Consider the following 16,224-nt stretch of genomic DNA (forward strand, 5'->3'; position numbering starts at 1 on the left):
CACAGGCAATTATCGACCAGACATACTGTGAAAAAAAGATGTGTATTAGAATCGGGTAAATACCGTAGTTGGACGTTAGGAGCTACCGTTATAGCTTGAACATCTTCCCATGACACAGCCAAAGTAGGCATTTTTGATGGTAGATTTTTTTCGACGTTTGTTCACTGTCCCCTTAGCTTTTCCGAGACAAGCTGCCACTAAAGGGGTCGCTATCGAGGTCACCACAGGGGTCGGGCATGGGCATGCTGATTGGCCCCTATGGTGGCCAGTCAGCATGCCCATGCCTGAGTGGGCAAGTTCAAACGATCCAGCAGACATAAATTTTTGGATTGAAATAATGAAAGCTTGTGCCCATGGAAACGCATGGGCACCGACCAGGACCTCTGGTCGGGAATAAATTAACTGAGAAATCAAACTAACCAAAGTCGTATTGACGGAAGTCTACTGTATACATTGGAACTTGTAGAGCGCAGTCCTAGGGGCGTTTCACTGCAAGAATCTTTCAAATGGGTTCATTAGTGGACGAAATAAAAGAAATTGAAATGTTACATTGACAGGCTGCTTGCAGGCATGCTTCACTGCCAATGTAGACGCTCTCCTCCTCTGCCTCGACTGTCATCCACACGCAACTTCCCTGCTTTCTTTCATGCGGAAGCTGAGGGACCATGTCACGTTTATGTTACACCTGCCTTTCTTTTTCTTTCCTTTTCGTGCTGCGCGGCACACTTGCCATTAGATGATTTACCAAGGTCCTGTGCCATATTCGGCGATGCTGCAGACAGTGCGTTTTTGTACATAGAGGCATTTGTGCATGTGATCTTGTCTGTCTAGCTGGCAGGGGGGTTTCCTCGAGAGGAAGGGTGTGCAGTTGCTTCATGCAGTCACATGATCTATGCACCACACTTGTCTGTTTACAACGCACAAACTATGTGAACGGGGACCTTCAAAGAAAACTGGAAGCATGTTGTAGGTGTTGATAGTCATAGCTTGTAGACTTTTCCAAAAGCATATTTATGGAAGTAGTAGCACCCTCGGTGCACTGCACCATTGTGTGACTCTGCATAGGTGGGTGAATGAAGTTTGAGTGCCTTAGGTGCAGTTGTGCATCAAGTTGCCTGAAGTGTTTTGCGTATAGTGCGTACAAGTGGAAAAGATGAAAGTGCACAGCATGGCCATGGCGCATAGCTGAGTGAAGTGAAAGACCAATGCAACACACTTTCCCAGATAGTTTCTTGTATTTTGCCATATCACTTGGTAAAGCACCCTGATCGTGCTGTACACTTTGATGATGTTCTTATTCTTGGAAGCATAATCCACATTCGAATTCATTCAGTTGTACCTTCAGTCATACATCGACGCAACGCATTGCAGAAAGGCCATTGCATATAACTTTGTCCTGTTGCCTTCTTGGAACGCGCTCCAAAACTGCAGAATCACAATCTGCTTTAAAAAAAGAAACACGACTCTTAACGCACAGCTTTTTTTCTTCAAAGATAGCTCTGAAGATCACTTGCACTTTAATATCAGATATGAAGTCATAACTGCATTTGCGACGTTGGCAGCAGCTTACCTTCAGGGCCATCCGACACAGCATCATCGCCGTCACAAGATGGCAGCAGAGCACATTTTTCTTGAAGGTTGCTGTGGGTTCATTTTGTGCTCGACTGTGATCACTTTCGGAGATATTACTTTCGTGAGATTTTGTGCAACTTGGCACCGGATGTTTAGGCATATACGGTAGCCAGTGTTTCTCGTATTGTGCCAAGCTAACTGTGCAGAATGCCAGGAAGGGTCTCCAAGTCTTAATTCCAGAGGCACGTAAAATCTGAAAGTGATAGTAGTGATACTGCCACTTTGTGTACTTGATATGTGCGGCCAGTGAAGCGCAAATGACGACAACAATGCACTGCTTTCATTATGAAAGCTCATTAAAACAAATAAAAGTTTCCACTCTGTGAAGATAAATTCTACATGTCTTGTTTCTTTTCTTATCATCAAGGTTGGGCATATTATATTTTTCTTTTATAAATTGGGTGCATTTTACATATGGGAGCATTTTTATTTTCCTGCTTTAAGACTGCAAAAATTGGGTGTGCATTAGATTCGAGGCAGCGTTACAATTGTGGAAATATGGTAGGCTAGACAAGCAGTGTAATTTACCTGCCGAACTAAAATTGTCGCACGATTACAACAGGGTATGCGGCAGGTTGGTGCACATAAAAGACCTACTGTCCTAACACAACAAATTTGCGCCTGAGAATTACAATATTTACTCGACTCCAGCACTATTTGTTTTTAGAATTTACTAAAATGTGAAACGCAGTTTAGAATCAAGTGCAAAACCAAACTGCAATCGGTGGTGTCCAAATCCCATCTCTCCATTTCGACTCCCACCTTCCAATCTCAAATGCTGTACTGCTGCTGCCAGAAGTTCCTATGAGTGCTGGAAGTTTGTTATTCTTGAACACCACCTTTACTTGATGTTCAAGAAGTGATACCCAGTCCACTGCATCTCAGATGTAATAAAATATTTTTTTTCAAGTGACATCAAATCGCTATTTCTCTCTTACCAAGAAACTTCAGTGAAGAAACAATCAAAAGTATTGTATTTAGCATTTTTCCGGAATATGAAAATCAGGGTATGCATTACAATCAGGGGTCTTTTCATATTCTGTAAAGGGGCACTAAAGGCAAATATTAAGTCAAGCTTAAGTAATAGGTTAATGGTTGAGATTGCTTAACGCTTCACTATTATAGAGTACAGAGCTTTAGTAATTGAGAAATCGTGATTAATACAGGATACTGTTTGAGACTCCACTATTGCAAGTACTAGCCGGATGACGTTGTGACTCCTCATTACAATTCTGTCACTAGTACTCAACCACTTGTAATAAAAAAATCATTGCATTGCATTATTAGGCAGAAGAAATGCTGCTTGTCCATTTGTATTCTTTTTGTAGAAAAAAACTCTGACGATGACGCGGGCGGTCAAAAGGTTTAGATTTCACTAGCCTCTATGCCATCTATGCTTTCACGTTTCAGTATTTTCATTATCGTGTAGCCATGTCACGACTCCCCGCTCAAGGGTAGGCAATTTGAATTGTGCTAGAGGTATGTGGACTCTTCATTTTTTTTTTCTTAGGCTAAGTCTCTTTCTCGACACAAAACGAGCACTGCGAGATTTCTGGAATTGTGTTTTAACAGTCCATGTTGATTTGATATTTGCCTTCAACCCTGTTATGCAGCAGTAAAATAAAGTGAATATGCCGCTGCCTCCTACGGTCTCATTGAAAATGGGTTACGAGCTGACCTCTCCTTTGTTATACAAAACAGCTCATCTTATGCTCCTTTCCTTTCAGCTCGAGGCCTCAGATGAAAGCGACACAGAAGACGAGGATGCTCCTGAAACGTACAAGATGGTGTTTGCTGTCAACACTGAGCTTGAGATGAGCACAGGAAAAATTGCCGCCCAGGTGGGACATGCTGTCCTTGGCTTGTACAGGCTGCTTCTGCAAGACGAGACGAAGTATGGCAACATGCTCCTGCTGTGGGAGGAATACGGGTGAGCGATATCACTATAGCAGTAGAACACTCCCTAGAAGGCACGTAACAACTTATTAACGTAACATATTGTTACGCGTGAGGAAAACGAAGACCAGTGAACGTGCTTGCGGTCCCTGAGTGGAAAAAGAGGAAGAGGACGACGCTGAGTTCATCAACCAGCTGGCCATGGGGCACCGTGGGGCCGTTTGGAGGGCCGTGAAAACTGAGGGCTGGCCATACCGCGTGGTCATACACTGGTTGCAAAACTGCGATATATGACCCGGGACACCGCAGGAGTAACACACCAGGAGAGGTTGAAACCTTGGTTGTTCGTTGATGAACCGGATATTATCGTTTTCCCTTGTGTAGTGGGTTAGTTCGCGGCGTGTGTCACGACGATACATCGGGCGGTGAGAAGGCGTCCGCTGAGCGCGTTGGTCATAGCATGTAGTCGGAGGGTGTGTTGTCATCCTCGACTGTGAGGCTATGTTGTACTCTACGGCCGCTGCGCTAACCATCGGTTGCCAAGGAGCCGAATGTGGCGCAGTCATAGCCTCATGTGACGTGTACACGCGATGGTGGTCAGCAGTTGAATGCAACATCTCTTCGCGGCAAGAAAGTTCCTCGTGGGCAATCTGTCGGATGGTCGAAGGAAGGTCGAGGCAAAGGCTCGTGTCCACACTGGCAACCGTCGTAACGTTTGCCAAACGACCAAACTTCGGCGTAATCTGGTGCATCTTGAGCGTTTCAAAAGTTCTGCAATGCCGAATGACGTCGGACACAGAACTGAGGCTCTCCTTTCCAATTAGAAAATTGTACACGTCCTCCGCCACTCCTTTCAGCAAATGTCCAACTTTATCGTCCGACATGCGAGCACTGACCACCTTACACAGCTTTAACACTTCGATATATGTTGTGCATGTCTCACCTGGTAGCTGTGCCCGCTGCGACAGTGTCTGCTCCGCACGCTTCTTTTTGGCGACTGAGTCCCCAAAGCAAGCCTTGAATTCATCAACAAAAAGCTCCCACGTCGTAAGTGCTTCCTCGTGGTTCTCGTACCACAGGTGAGCTGTGTGGTTGCGTCCCACCCTTTGGACTTGCTCACTCGTTTGTAGTGGACAAGCCACTCGTCGGCATCTTCCTCTGCTTTGCCTCCGAAGGTGGGTGGAACTCAGTAGTATGGTAGTGGACAGGCTAGGTGCTGCCCTCGGACCGGCTCTTTCTTCTGGCATGTCGAAGACGGTCACAGCTGGTGTGGTCGAAGACAGCTTCAACGAAGCTACAGCAGAGACGGTTCCATTGTTGTAAGCGCTACCCCGGCACTTCCACCACTTTGTTACGTGCGAAGGAGATCGTTTGTCACCCTTACGGATGAAGGGGGCCATTTACTTTAGGTCGCGAAGGTGAGCGTAAGAGTGAACAGCTGGTTGATGAACTCAGTGTCGTCCTCTTCCTCTTTTCCTACTTGGGACCGCAAGCACGTTTGCTGGTCTTTGTTTTCCTCTCGCGTAACACTATAACCAAAATTTACTGTCATGTGACCTGGCCACTTAACACTCAAAGCACCACCGAAATATGCTCTCCCGAATGGCTCTCCTGGAGGCATGCAATTACTTTGTTTACAGGCGGGCGCTCACAAACTGATGATACTGCCAGGCATGTGTATCTTTCTGTGAGGTGCATGAGGAGTGATAGAATCTAGTCTAGCGATCGAACATTTAATTACTGCATGTTTCTCATTTGCTTTGATTTTCTGATGGGTGTAGGCCACTTTGCGTGTGCTCACGTTGCATGTTTTGCTTTTACTATGGCCAAGCATCCCTGGAGACGTAGTCTTTAATGATCCACATCATTTTACTTTTATTCTTCTGCCCTACGTCATTGGTTTGTACATAGATCAGAGGCCACCGCACCGCTGTCATTTGTGGGATGGCACCCACGGCGCAACACAATAAATATAGATAAGGAAGTGGGACATTTCACTGTACGACCATAGTTGTGTCAAACCTATTTAAAACATAAAAATACGTTATGTAAATTAAACAACATTGTCACATTTTCTTATTGCAGATTTCAATTCCTCACAGCGCTTATTTCGAGAGAAAACAAGCATATGTTTTTTTAGGTGACACTAAAGTGACAAACATTTTCTTTTTATGTGTGCAATTTAATACATGGTTTATCGTAGAACACACGGATAAACTATCATAATTATTTTGTTTAATGTGATTTTGACGTCGCCACTTACCAAAATCACCATGACTTACTCGGGAGCATCCCCATTAGATTCAATGGCAGTTGGGCAAGGTAGCATGACATAATGGATCGAAGTGCACCGGTTTTGTGATATCTAGGAGGCGTTGGCCAAGCGTCTCCATGCGCTCACTTGCCCGCAAGGAGTTCATAACACCGATTGCACTTAACAAGCCGCAGCTGTCAGCGTTCGAGAATGACATTGCTATAACAGCTGCAAAGAGGGGCCATGGGCAACAAGCGATATGCAAGCTCCGACAAGGAATCGCTTCGGTGGCCCCAAAAGGGACTTTTTAAAAAATGCAAAAAGATTGCCGTGGCAGCCTGCCAGCTTGAAAAATCCAGAAGAAATGCTGGGGCGAGATCACCACAAGCATCTCACCGCCTGCATACTTCTCACTGGCTTGCACGGGAAAACACCATGTCCATCCTCCTTGGTTGTTTTACACAAAGCTAGCTGACATCCCAGATCTATAGCAGTGCACTTTCTTTTCACCGGCAACGTCGTGCATTGTCGATGATCAGCGGGCAGATCAGCCGTCTTCTGTTTCGTCATCGAGTCAAACATGGTGGAGAAACCACGTAGCCAGGGACGACTTCAATGCAACCAACAAAGACGAGCGCAAGCGGCTCAATCCGTTCACAAAACTGTGCAGAACGAGGGGCCAGTGAGCAATCTGGGAGCAGTGCAGTTGGCACAGTCCATTAGTGTTTGGAGGATAGCGCGGCATAGAACTATGGGCGAAGCCCATTCGTATTTGAAGGGGTGGAAGGGTGACGGGAGAGAGATGCATGAGGCTTGTGATGCGGAGAAGGCTGGAAAATGAGCACGCGGCAGCTGTTCGGGTGGTAGGCCATCATGCAGTGGCTCAAGTTTCTTTTCCTTTTTTTTCTTTTCAAGGATTTCACATTTCATTACCTTTTGGCACGGACACCCAGTAGCCAGACTTCATTGTTATAACTGATAATACAGCATGGGGGCATTGTAGTAAGGGGGTTATTTCACCATAGAAAACATACAAAAGTTGATAGTGCTGCAGCTTCCCATTGTTATAATCGATATTGGGGGCGAGCTCCACAACTGGATAAGCTAGCAGCACCGTCGGAGTGACGTGGCATAAGGGATCACGTGGACACAGTGGCCGCGTCGGCTGCTTCGGAAGTGCCGAAGCGAGCTGAAAACGAAAGTTTAAAGTCCCACCTGTGCTGCGGTTCTGATTAAAGGGTGAGGATTTACCGCCTTGAGTGTCTGCTTGACAACATTTTAAAGTACTATAATAGGTAGTGGCTGCTTTTGGAGGCGTGCAGCTTGGTAGGCTACTGCTCGGCGCCGCAGTGCCGGATGTACGCAACGGAGCCCGGTGTTAGCCTTTTTCACACGTAGCCGCAGGACAAGGAGCTGCATGAAGCTTGACTCGCAAAACTTAGAACCGGCAGACAGCCATCGGCTATAATGCAGGTGTGCAGCAAGTACAGATGCGAGGAAGATTTCTGCTACGGCACTGGGATTGCAAGATGTTCGGAGAGTAGCAGAAAACGTGCACTGAGACGCTCGCCCGCTGCCCAACTAATGTCATGATGGTTTGGTCTATGAACTTGATCCTAGATACTGGCATGTTCACTGGAATGAAAAGGGAGCAGTAAGTCGCACATTAAAAAGATGCATGGTATATGGTCATGTTTGTGTTATGAATTAATGCACTGGATTACGAAAAAGAAGCAGAGGGAAGTCGCACGCTGAGAAGACCAATAAACATACAGTGCAACGCAACTTGAAAAATAATATTGTAATGTCCCAGAATTTAGAAGACAAAAAAAGATTGAATCATCACAACGGCACATCAAGGTCGCCGTAGGCATCAAAGACTGCGTAATGAAATTATTTTTGAACAGTTCTGATAGCATCCATGCAACAGTGTTTACTTGTGTACTGTCAAATGCTCGTATGCTGCGGCATAAAGCTCACGGCACAGTGCGAAAACGCGCTCACAGCAAAAGCAAAGCATTGTGCGCGGACATGCATGCAGACTCGCAGTCGGTCACTGCGAACCCGTGCGATCGCTGCATTGAGGCCTTATTCTGTTATGCTCCATTTGGTTATGCAGACAGCCCACTATGAGAAGATATTTCTCTCAGCGTTCGCCTACCTTTCACGCAAGAAGCCGGTTCGGTTCGGGAGACTCCATCGTGGCGACCGCGCACAGTGGCGTTCACTGCATGTATTCGCTAAAGAGATTGCACCTGTAAACAATTCTGTGCTTTCAATTAGCCCAGGATTATTATATCGACAGATTATTATATCTGTTATTAGATTATTATATCTTCGTTTTGAGAATTCTCACAAAGATGTCCAGGAAAGCTGCCGCATGGTATCTTTATTGAGCTCCGTAAGCGAAACCTATGAGGAGCAAGCCACGTGATCCCTCATACTACGCAAGGGAGGCGCTTCCGACAGATGGCGACTCTGGAAGTCCTCATCCCCAATATTAAAACCGGTATCGTTATAGGAGGGTTCGACTGCTACCAGGCTGCTGTACTACAGCGGCGACGCCAGCATGATGTTTGAGTAGTAGTCAGTGCCAGCTTTCTTGCCACCAACACTGCCCAAAATAAACTCCCTTTCAGCACCGGACTTGCATACATATGAAGCAGTTCTGGCTTGTTTGATGCATATCAAGCAGTTGCAGCCCGCACAACACCTTTTGAATCTTGCATAGGTCATAATTGTTTAACCCTTTCAGGATCGATGGCGTAAATGTACAGTGCCGCGAACGAGTCCAAAATTGTCGATGCCGTATATTTACGATGCCATCTGTATGTTTAAAAAGCGCGCCAATTTCCTTACTTTTTCTTTCCTGGCATGTGCTGCCACTATGCAGGAATACAGGGAATTTTTTTCTCATGCCTCCTTTTCTCGGTTTTTGTTGCATGGTTTGTTTGCTGCAGCTCGTCAATATACTGCTACTCGCGCATTGGCACACGCGCAGGTGGGCGGCAGTTAGTTTGGGTTTCGTTCTGCGAGCGGTTTCGGCTTCTTGCACTCGCAAAACTGGTGGCTATCTTGTTACTAATTGCTCAAAAGGTGACCGCTTGTTTGTCACTCGTTTATTGTTCACAGGGGTGCGCATACGAAGGATGTGGCCACGCATGTGTTTCCCTTTTTTTTTTGGAGACTCGCGAGAACTAATTTGCTCTGGTTGGCAATAAGATGAAGGATTAGTGGAAGTTTATCACGCGTTTAGCTTTTTTGACGGGCACACAACCACACAGTTTTCTTGGTGTGCTCACCTACGCAGTTCGATTACGCTATGGATGTAAATATTTGTGTAAGAGCAAGAACATTTGAGACTTCCAAAATATTATCATGTGCACATTTTCTAGGCCTTGAAAACTATGTGTATAGCAATGCATGAGATTTTTAATTCTTATAAGTTTAGTTCCTTTTTTATTCTTGTTATTCATGAATAAAGAGTACATATATACCAATGCCAAATATTTTTTTTCTCACTTTAAGGTCACCCTAGAAAAATTACGGTAAACTTTTTTTCAAAGTGGGTCTCTCTGAAGAATTTAAATCTGCAATAACAAGAAATTTACGCTGGCCGGTCGCATATGGCAAGAAACTAGACTCTGAAAGGGTTAAAATAACCTAGAGCTAAATTTTGATGCTCTTAACAAAGTCGATAAGATCTGCAATTTACTTCATCATATAAAAATTTTGCTGCGGTATGTTTAACACTTTCCTGTCCGCGCCTATGCCCATCGACACTATGTTGTCGATGGTTTCAATGTAGATTTTCTCCCTTTCAGAGCACTTATGGACAGCTTGTGCCATCCAGTGCATAAAAGGACAACTATTTTTCAAGTTTTGCTTTTGTGTTTTCTTTTTTGGCCGCGGGAGGGATTTTTAAAACGCCTTTTAATCGCGCTTGACGAGCGCGCATAGTTTCGGATATGGCGTCGGCGTCGCGCGCAGCTGCTCTTCGGAAACGGCGAGTTTCGACGGATTCCGATGAGTCTGCATCAGAATGTTGCGATAGTGGTAGCAGCGGAGACTTGGGAGATGATTTTGACTCATCCGATTTCAGCACGGACGGTGAAAGTGCGTCAGGTAGCCCTGGAACATCGACAGGTATTCGCCGGTAAGTTCCGTTTTCCACTCCGAGCCATTTTATCGCGGCCGCGATCAGATCTAAAGACATGCAGCGTGTTCTAAAGGCTACGGTTCTTATCTGCAGGGTGTCAACGTCGTTTGGACAGGACCACTTGTCGGCGGCGGCACAAAGAGTGAAGTTTTGCGCAAGAAGACGGCCGGGAGTTGACCTCGGCATTGCGCTCCGCAGTGCCGCACGGCGCTTCGCAAGAGCCGTCGACTTCTTTGCGCTGTTCTTCAATGCGGAAATAATCACCGAGATATGCAACATGACTAATAAATATGCGTGGATGCATATTTTGGAGATGCAGTTATACATTGAGAGAGACGGATCTTGGAAAGAAGTGACTGCCGATGAGATGCAGAAGTTTATCGGACTTCTCATTTACATGGGTATTGTACAAGTGCAGCGCTTGTACAAGTGCAATGCTACTGGAACGCTACTGGAACGCGCGGAAATTATTTTCTGGTCTTCCGCCTTCGGTAATGCCAAGAAATCTATTCAAAGCGCTGCTTGCATTCCTGAGTGTGTCCGACCCTGAAAAGACAACAGCCGCATCCCATGGCAAGCTGCATCGCGTAGCTTCGCTGCTGAAGCACATCAACGCCTCAACCGCCCAATTTTTCCAACCTGATCGGAGCCTCTCCGTTGACGAGAGAATGGTAAAGTCCAAAGGCAGATCCGGAATTAGACAGTACATGTGGGACAAAGTTATCAAATGGGGATATAAATAGTGGGTTTTGGCGGACTCCAAATCTGGTTGACCGGGGTTGTTGGAGAAATATGGGAGAGGCCTTTGCCCTGCAGTGGGCGTAACCAGGCTGATGATGATGATGATGAAATCTGGTGACACTGTTCAGTTCAGTGTATACACAGGAAAGCGTGAAGCACCAAGCGCACGTGGGCTGGCATTCGATGTTGTGACGCGACTGGCAGAGGACTACCTAGATCAAGGCTACACAATTTATTTAGACAACTTTTACACGTCGACATCCTTGTTTGTACACTTGTTGGAGCGCAAGACGCTTGCTTGTGGCGCAATGCTCAAAGATCGTCTGGGCTTTCCAGCCAAGCTGAAGGACACCCAATGGGAAAACAAAGCAAAGAGAGAAGATGTTCCCTGGCTACGGGATCAGGACGTTCTATATTTACAATGGAAGGACAAGCGTGTTGTTCACATGATGTTGACAACCCACACAGCCCACAAATTCCTACTTGTGAAGTGCAGAAGGAAAGTGAACAATAAGTGGGAAGAAGTATCGGTGAAAAAGTCAATGCTGATTGACAAGTACAACGTGGGCATGCTTGGCGTCGGTAAATCGGACCAGCTGATGGGGACGTACAATGTTCTGATGAAGTGCGTGCGCTGGTGGAAAACGCTGTTTTTCTACAGTATAGATATTGCTGTTGTCAACAGCTTTATTCTATTTGATGAGCACCGTCGGCAGCATCCCGAAGTGCCTGAATTGTCAAGAGGTTCGCGCTTTGATCAGTTCACGTTCAGGCTAGAGCTGGTGGAGCAGCTCATAGGACTTGATGAGCAACAACATCCAGACCCCAAGGCTCCTCCTGCTGTTCCTGTTGCATGTGCCCTTAAGGATCAACAGCACAAGCCCCAGGAGCTACAAAGATACAGGAACTGCAAATTGTGCTATCAAGAACGGAAAGTGGAACAAAAAACGAACGTTTTCTGCGAGACGTGCTCCGCAAACTTGTGCTTCACCACATCACGCAACTGCTTTGTGCGGTGGCACGATAGCCACTAGGGGTAACATTTTCCTTTGTAAAAAAATAACTTGTACAGATAGAAAGGTCATATTTGCAGGAATGTTGTATACGGCCTGTTCCTCCAAAATGTATATTTTGAATTTTTTTTATGTTGTCTTGGTGCAAAGCAGCATCGACGTTCTTGCGGAGTTTTCTCGTTTTTGTTACAAATTTTTTATTAAGTAATGTCTTTTCAATAAATTGGTAATAAATGTTTGCTTTCGAATAATACCATTAGAAAGCACATTCCCTCTTCTACAATTTGATATTAAACATTTTAATATCAAACATTTGGTCTAGCAGCAAAAAAGTTGTTTACTAGACCACCCGAAAACTGCTTATTTTCCCGCGGACAGGAAAGTGTTAAGCAAAGTACAGTTGTCCACCTGTTTTGCTTTACGAGAATGTTGCGTAAAAAATTAAAGGGGACCCGAACTATGCAAGAACTAGGCAAAAAAACATATTCTGTGGATATAGCATGTGCTGCTGTGAACATAGCCAATTTTCGCACTCGTGCAGAACACATGGGGCTCACTAGCAGAGCACGAAGTTGCTTTTTTCTCAAACACTCTCTCTTCAACAAAAGCCTTTCCTCCGGTCTTTTTGGTACTGTCATATTTCGTCAAGTATAGCAGATTCCCCTTCAGGGCTACTATTGGCCAATAGCTGACATCAATCAAGATGTGTGAGCCCACCCGCCCACGTAGGAATGAAAGTTTGGCCACAATGCTTTTTTGGTTGTTGTAGCAATCAGCTCTTGTGAATTTCAATTTCAGTTAGGCTGGAACACTCAACTAGACTTGAACTACGCAAAACTTATGTCCAAGCCTTGCAACGAGTAGCGGTTAGCATCTATACAAGGCACACGCACCAGTGCGCGCTCACTCTTGATCGCTCCTGGTCGGCTTCGTATTCTGTGCTTCCACGCTTCATATTGAGCGCTGCAAAGTGTGCAATCTGGATTTACCTACTATTCGTGTAGGACAAAGCTAGTCCACACCACAAAGCACGGCCAGGGTGAAGCACACCGAGTGCTCACGCTCACTCCGGCCATGCCGTGCAGTTGCACATAGCCAGACGTAGCTGCGTCTGCTGTGTAATACACAAATACCACGGCCAGTGCTGGGTGTCACGACGAGTCCATTTGCCGTAACACCATAGGTGGGGTATCGCCACTCTATCGCCACTGGCACTCCTACAGAACGAAGGACATTCAGGGTGAAAGTTAAATGTTACACTAAAAGTATCTACGATCATACTACCTCAGTCTTTTTGAAAAAAAAATTTCGGTAATATATTCCATGGATGTACCATACTTGTTTAAACATATTTTGAGGCTTCATGAGAATGTGGTTCAGAGCTTAAAGGAATAATCAAGCTGTCCAAAATTTTTTTTTATTTAAAAGCTGGTGAGCACATTTATGGTTTGATGCCGCACCGATGAAGTCCTCTTCACTGCAGCCGTAAGACACATGGAAAACAGGGGGAAAAAAGAGAAAATGGGCCCAATGCACCATGGTGATTGGTGTAAGCAAAGCATTCGCATCCAATGCACACTGGTTTGCCATCATAACCATGGGCGTCGCCCAGACTAGTCGAAGCAGGCACGTACCCAAGGGGCCCAGGGGGCCCCCCTCCCCGCCCAGGCCACCACTTCTCACACACATTCCTAAAGCGCCGCCAAATCAATGTTGAGACTTGACAGCTATTCGGCGGTCAAAATTTTGTTGCCCTTTTTACTCATTTTGGATGGTGGTAGTTATCAGTGTCTCCTGGGATGTGAAGGCCAGCATCCTCATCCATTCGGTGCCCGCGCGATTAACTCGAGATGCATTCAGTTGTAACCATCTATTCAACAGTCATGCGCATCGTTGTTGCTTCGTTAGTTCAACCTTCGTCGTCTAGACTGATCCAGGCACCAGGAAAGGGAATCAGTTCTAGTCAGTCAGCTAGTCTGTATGCACGTGGAATGAGTTGCGACCAGAGGAAATGCTAATTGCGTTTAACTTTTCTTTTTGTTTCATTATTTCCTCGAATGACGGCTCGCCGCGACGCTGACAGATCCTCCGAACCATATACCCGTGTTATGGGTTAGATAATCTGCAAAATAAAATAATGTGAGACAGCGTCCATCATCAAACCCTGCAATAACCCTTAAACTCATAGGCAATATGACTGTTACCCGTTAACTTGTCTGGTTTTTCCCTAATCGTACAGCACTTATCGTGCAAAATTGGCAACTGGAAACAAGAGTCGCAAGGAGTTGAGAAATTACGCGATCTACTAAGGGAGAGGGCCGAGGCAACAGCCAAATAGGAAGGAAAAGCAAAAATTAACAAATTTAGCCATTGCTTATGAAAATACTTATGGATCAAGATCTCTTTATTTAAAAAGGAAACAGAGAAAACGCCGCCGGAAGTGGAGGACAATTCCGTGTGTTCTGAATGACACTTCTACAGTTATCATTTAAGCCACCTAACGTAGCCACTTCTCTGCTGTGCTTATGTAGGTGTTTTTTCTAACCTTCCACGGTGGGCGCAGTACGTCTAGAATCGCAGCTTCCTGCGTCATACACGGTTGTGCGCAATTGGCGGCCACGCATCGTTATGGAACTTCCCAAATAACAATATGGGTCGGTTGTGGCCCTTGTTAGAGAAGTAAACGAGGGATCCAAAATAACTGTGATTGTTCCGCAAATATATATTTCTGTATAATTCTTCCAGAGCTAATTCAAAAAACGCTACTGTAGTCGGATACACCGTAAGTCTGCCATGAAGCCCCGCCCACGCCCTCATAACCACCAGCCACTGTTCCACCGCGAGGCTGCAAATAATTCGTACTTAAAACTTCTGTTACTCAAATAAGGCGGTAACTAAAAAAAATTAAATTATTAGCGCGTGATTTTATACATTTTCCCTTGTCTATTATAGTGTAATGGCGAATGCTTAACTGTTCATTGAACTGAAATAACATACTTGCTTCGCTACAACTATTTGTTGTGAAGTTTCACTTCCGCTGGCAGTGAAGTTTCATCAGTAAAACGGGTCTAGCAGTGAAATTAACTGCATGGCAGACTTTTGAAGACTCCATACATTTTGTCCATGTCTTTTGCACACCTCATTGCTTCTGCAGATAAAAAGACTCTTCAAGAACATCAGACGCTCGAAGGTATCAAGCACGACGCCATTTTGAAAAGACGCACGACGACGATTTTGTTTGTTTCTGGTATTGGCTGGCGGAGTAACCTAACTCCGCGCGGTCCGTGCGCCTTTGTTGCCAGCTGCTGTTTTTTTTTTTTTAAGTTCTACTCTACTAACGTAATCCTTATTTTACACTTTTGCTTCTTTACTTGTTCTTGGCAGTGCTCTTTCTGCGCTTCTTTCCTGCGCGAGTCCATTTGACGTGGTTCTTCGTTTGCCAAGTAAAGGAGAGGTGTATCGAAGAGGCGTATGTTTAAAATACACTTTATTTCATGTCTCTTTTGTGGGTTCACGCGATCTTATGGCGAGTGGTGGGCGTTATTCACATTTGTACTAGTAAAAGTAATCCCCCCCCCCTAATTTGCATAGAAAAGTTACCTTGGGTTGCCCCCCCACCGAAAAAGAAATCCTGGGTATGTGCCTGAGTCCAACACTGAAGGCTATGCCTAAATGCTATGAAAAAATTGTTGCAGAAGCAGTGCACTCACCGAGTGAGTGGGTGAGTGAGTGGGTGGGTGGGTGGGTGGGTGAGTGAGTGAGTGAGTGAGTGAGTGAGTGAGTGAGTGAGTGAGTGAGTGAGTGAGTGAGTGAGTGAGTGAGTGAGTGAGTGAGTGAGTGAGTGAGCGAGTGAAACAACTTTATTTGGTCCGCAATAGACGCGAGTAAGCTCAACACCGGCTGGCTAAGCCCACTCAAGGACCATCCGAAAGCACTTTTATTTGCAGCAAAAGTAGTTCGTTAGTTGGAATCTTTCAATTGTTTTTGCTGGGAATTTGTCGTTTTCTTCAGCAAGTCAAGGATAGCTCCTTTAGACTTCAAGATCACGGAGAGCAAGTTCTGTGGTATACTGAAATGATTGAGACTGCTTGCAGGATATTAGTCTTATCCTCAGATGAGAGGGCGTTTTGTTTAATCCTTTTGTTTTTACCACTGCCCATGCTTATCTTTGCCACAGGAGGCAGACAGCATTGTCAACAACAAAAACGCCTATTGTATTTATTTGATTATAAGGCGAGGGTGCAGTTGGAGAAGCCAAGAAAAAGAAATTAATGGTACATTTGGCTGGTCTTTACCGCTCTCTGACTCATATTGCAACAATTTGGAGCATGCTTTTGATCGGAGCCAAACAAAGCATGACCAAGCCAAACATGCAGCTGCTCATAAGAGCAATCAGAGGTCGAACGAGGAAACACATCAGGGCGTCTGCTGTTCTAAAAAGCAAGGCGTATAGGCATAGCAGGTACCTTGCCAACGATGGAAGCTGCAAGAGCCACTTGAATGGAACTGTGTGGTGCCCCGGTACATAT

General features: G+C 45.3%; 1 protein-coding gene across 1 annotated transcript in view; it reads left to right on the plus strand.

Annotated features, from left to right (window-relative positions):
- Positions 1-16,224, plus strand: part of LOC135908462 (probable peptidyl-tRNA hydrolase 2) — a 50,254-nt gene that overhangs the window by 11,019 nt on the left and 23,011 nt on the right. The window contains exon 4 of the mRNA XM_065440230.2: positions 3,360-3,562. Coding sequence (XP_065296302.2) covers positions 3,360-3,562 — 203 coding nt within the window. The remainder of the gene's footprint in view (positions 1-3,359; positions 3,563-16,224) is intronic.

The sequence above is a fragment of the Dermacentor albipictus genome, chromosome 3 (genome assembly GCF_038994185.2).
Source record: "Dermacentor albipictus isolate Rhodes 1998 colony chromosome 3, USDA_Dalb.pri_finalv2, whole genome shotgun sequence".
Taxonomy (NCBI): Eukaryota; Metazoa; Arthropoda; class Arachnida; order Ixodida; family Ixodidae; genus Dermacentor; species Dermacentor albipictus.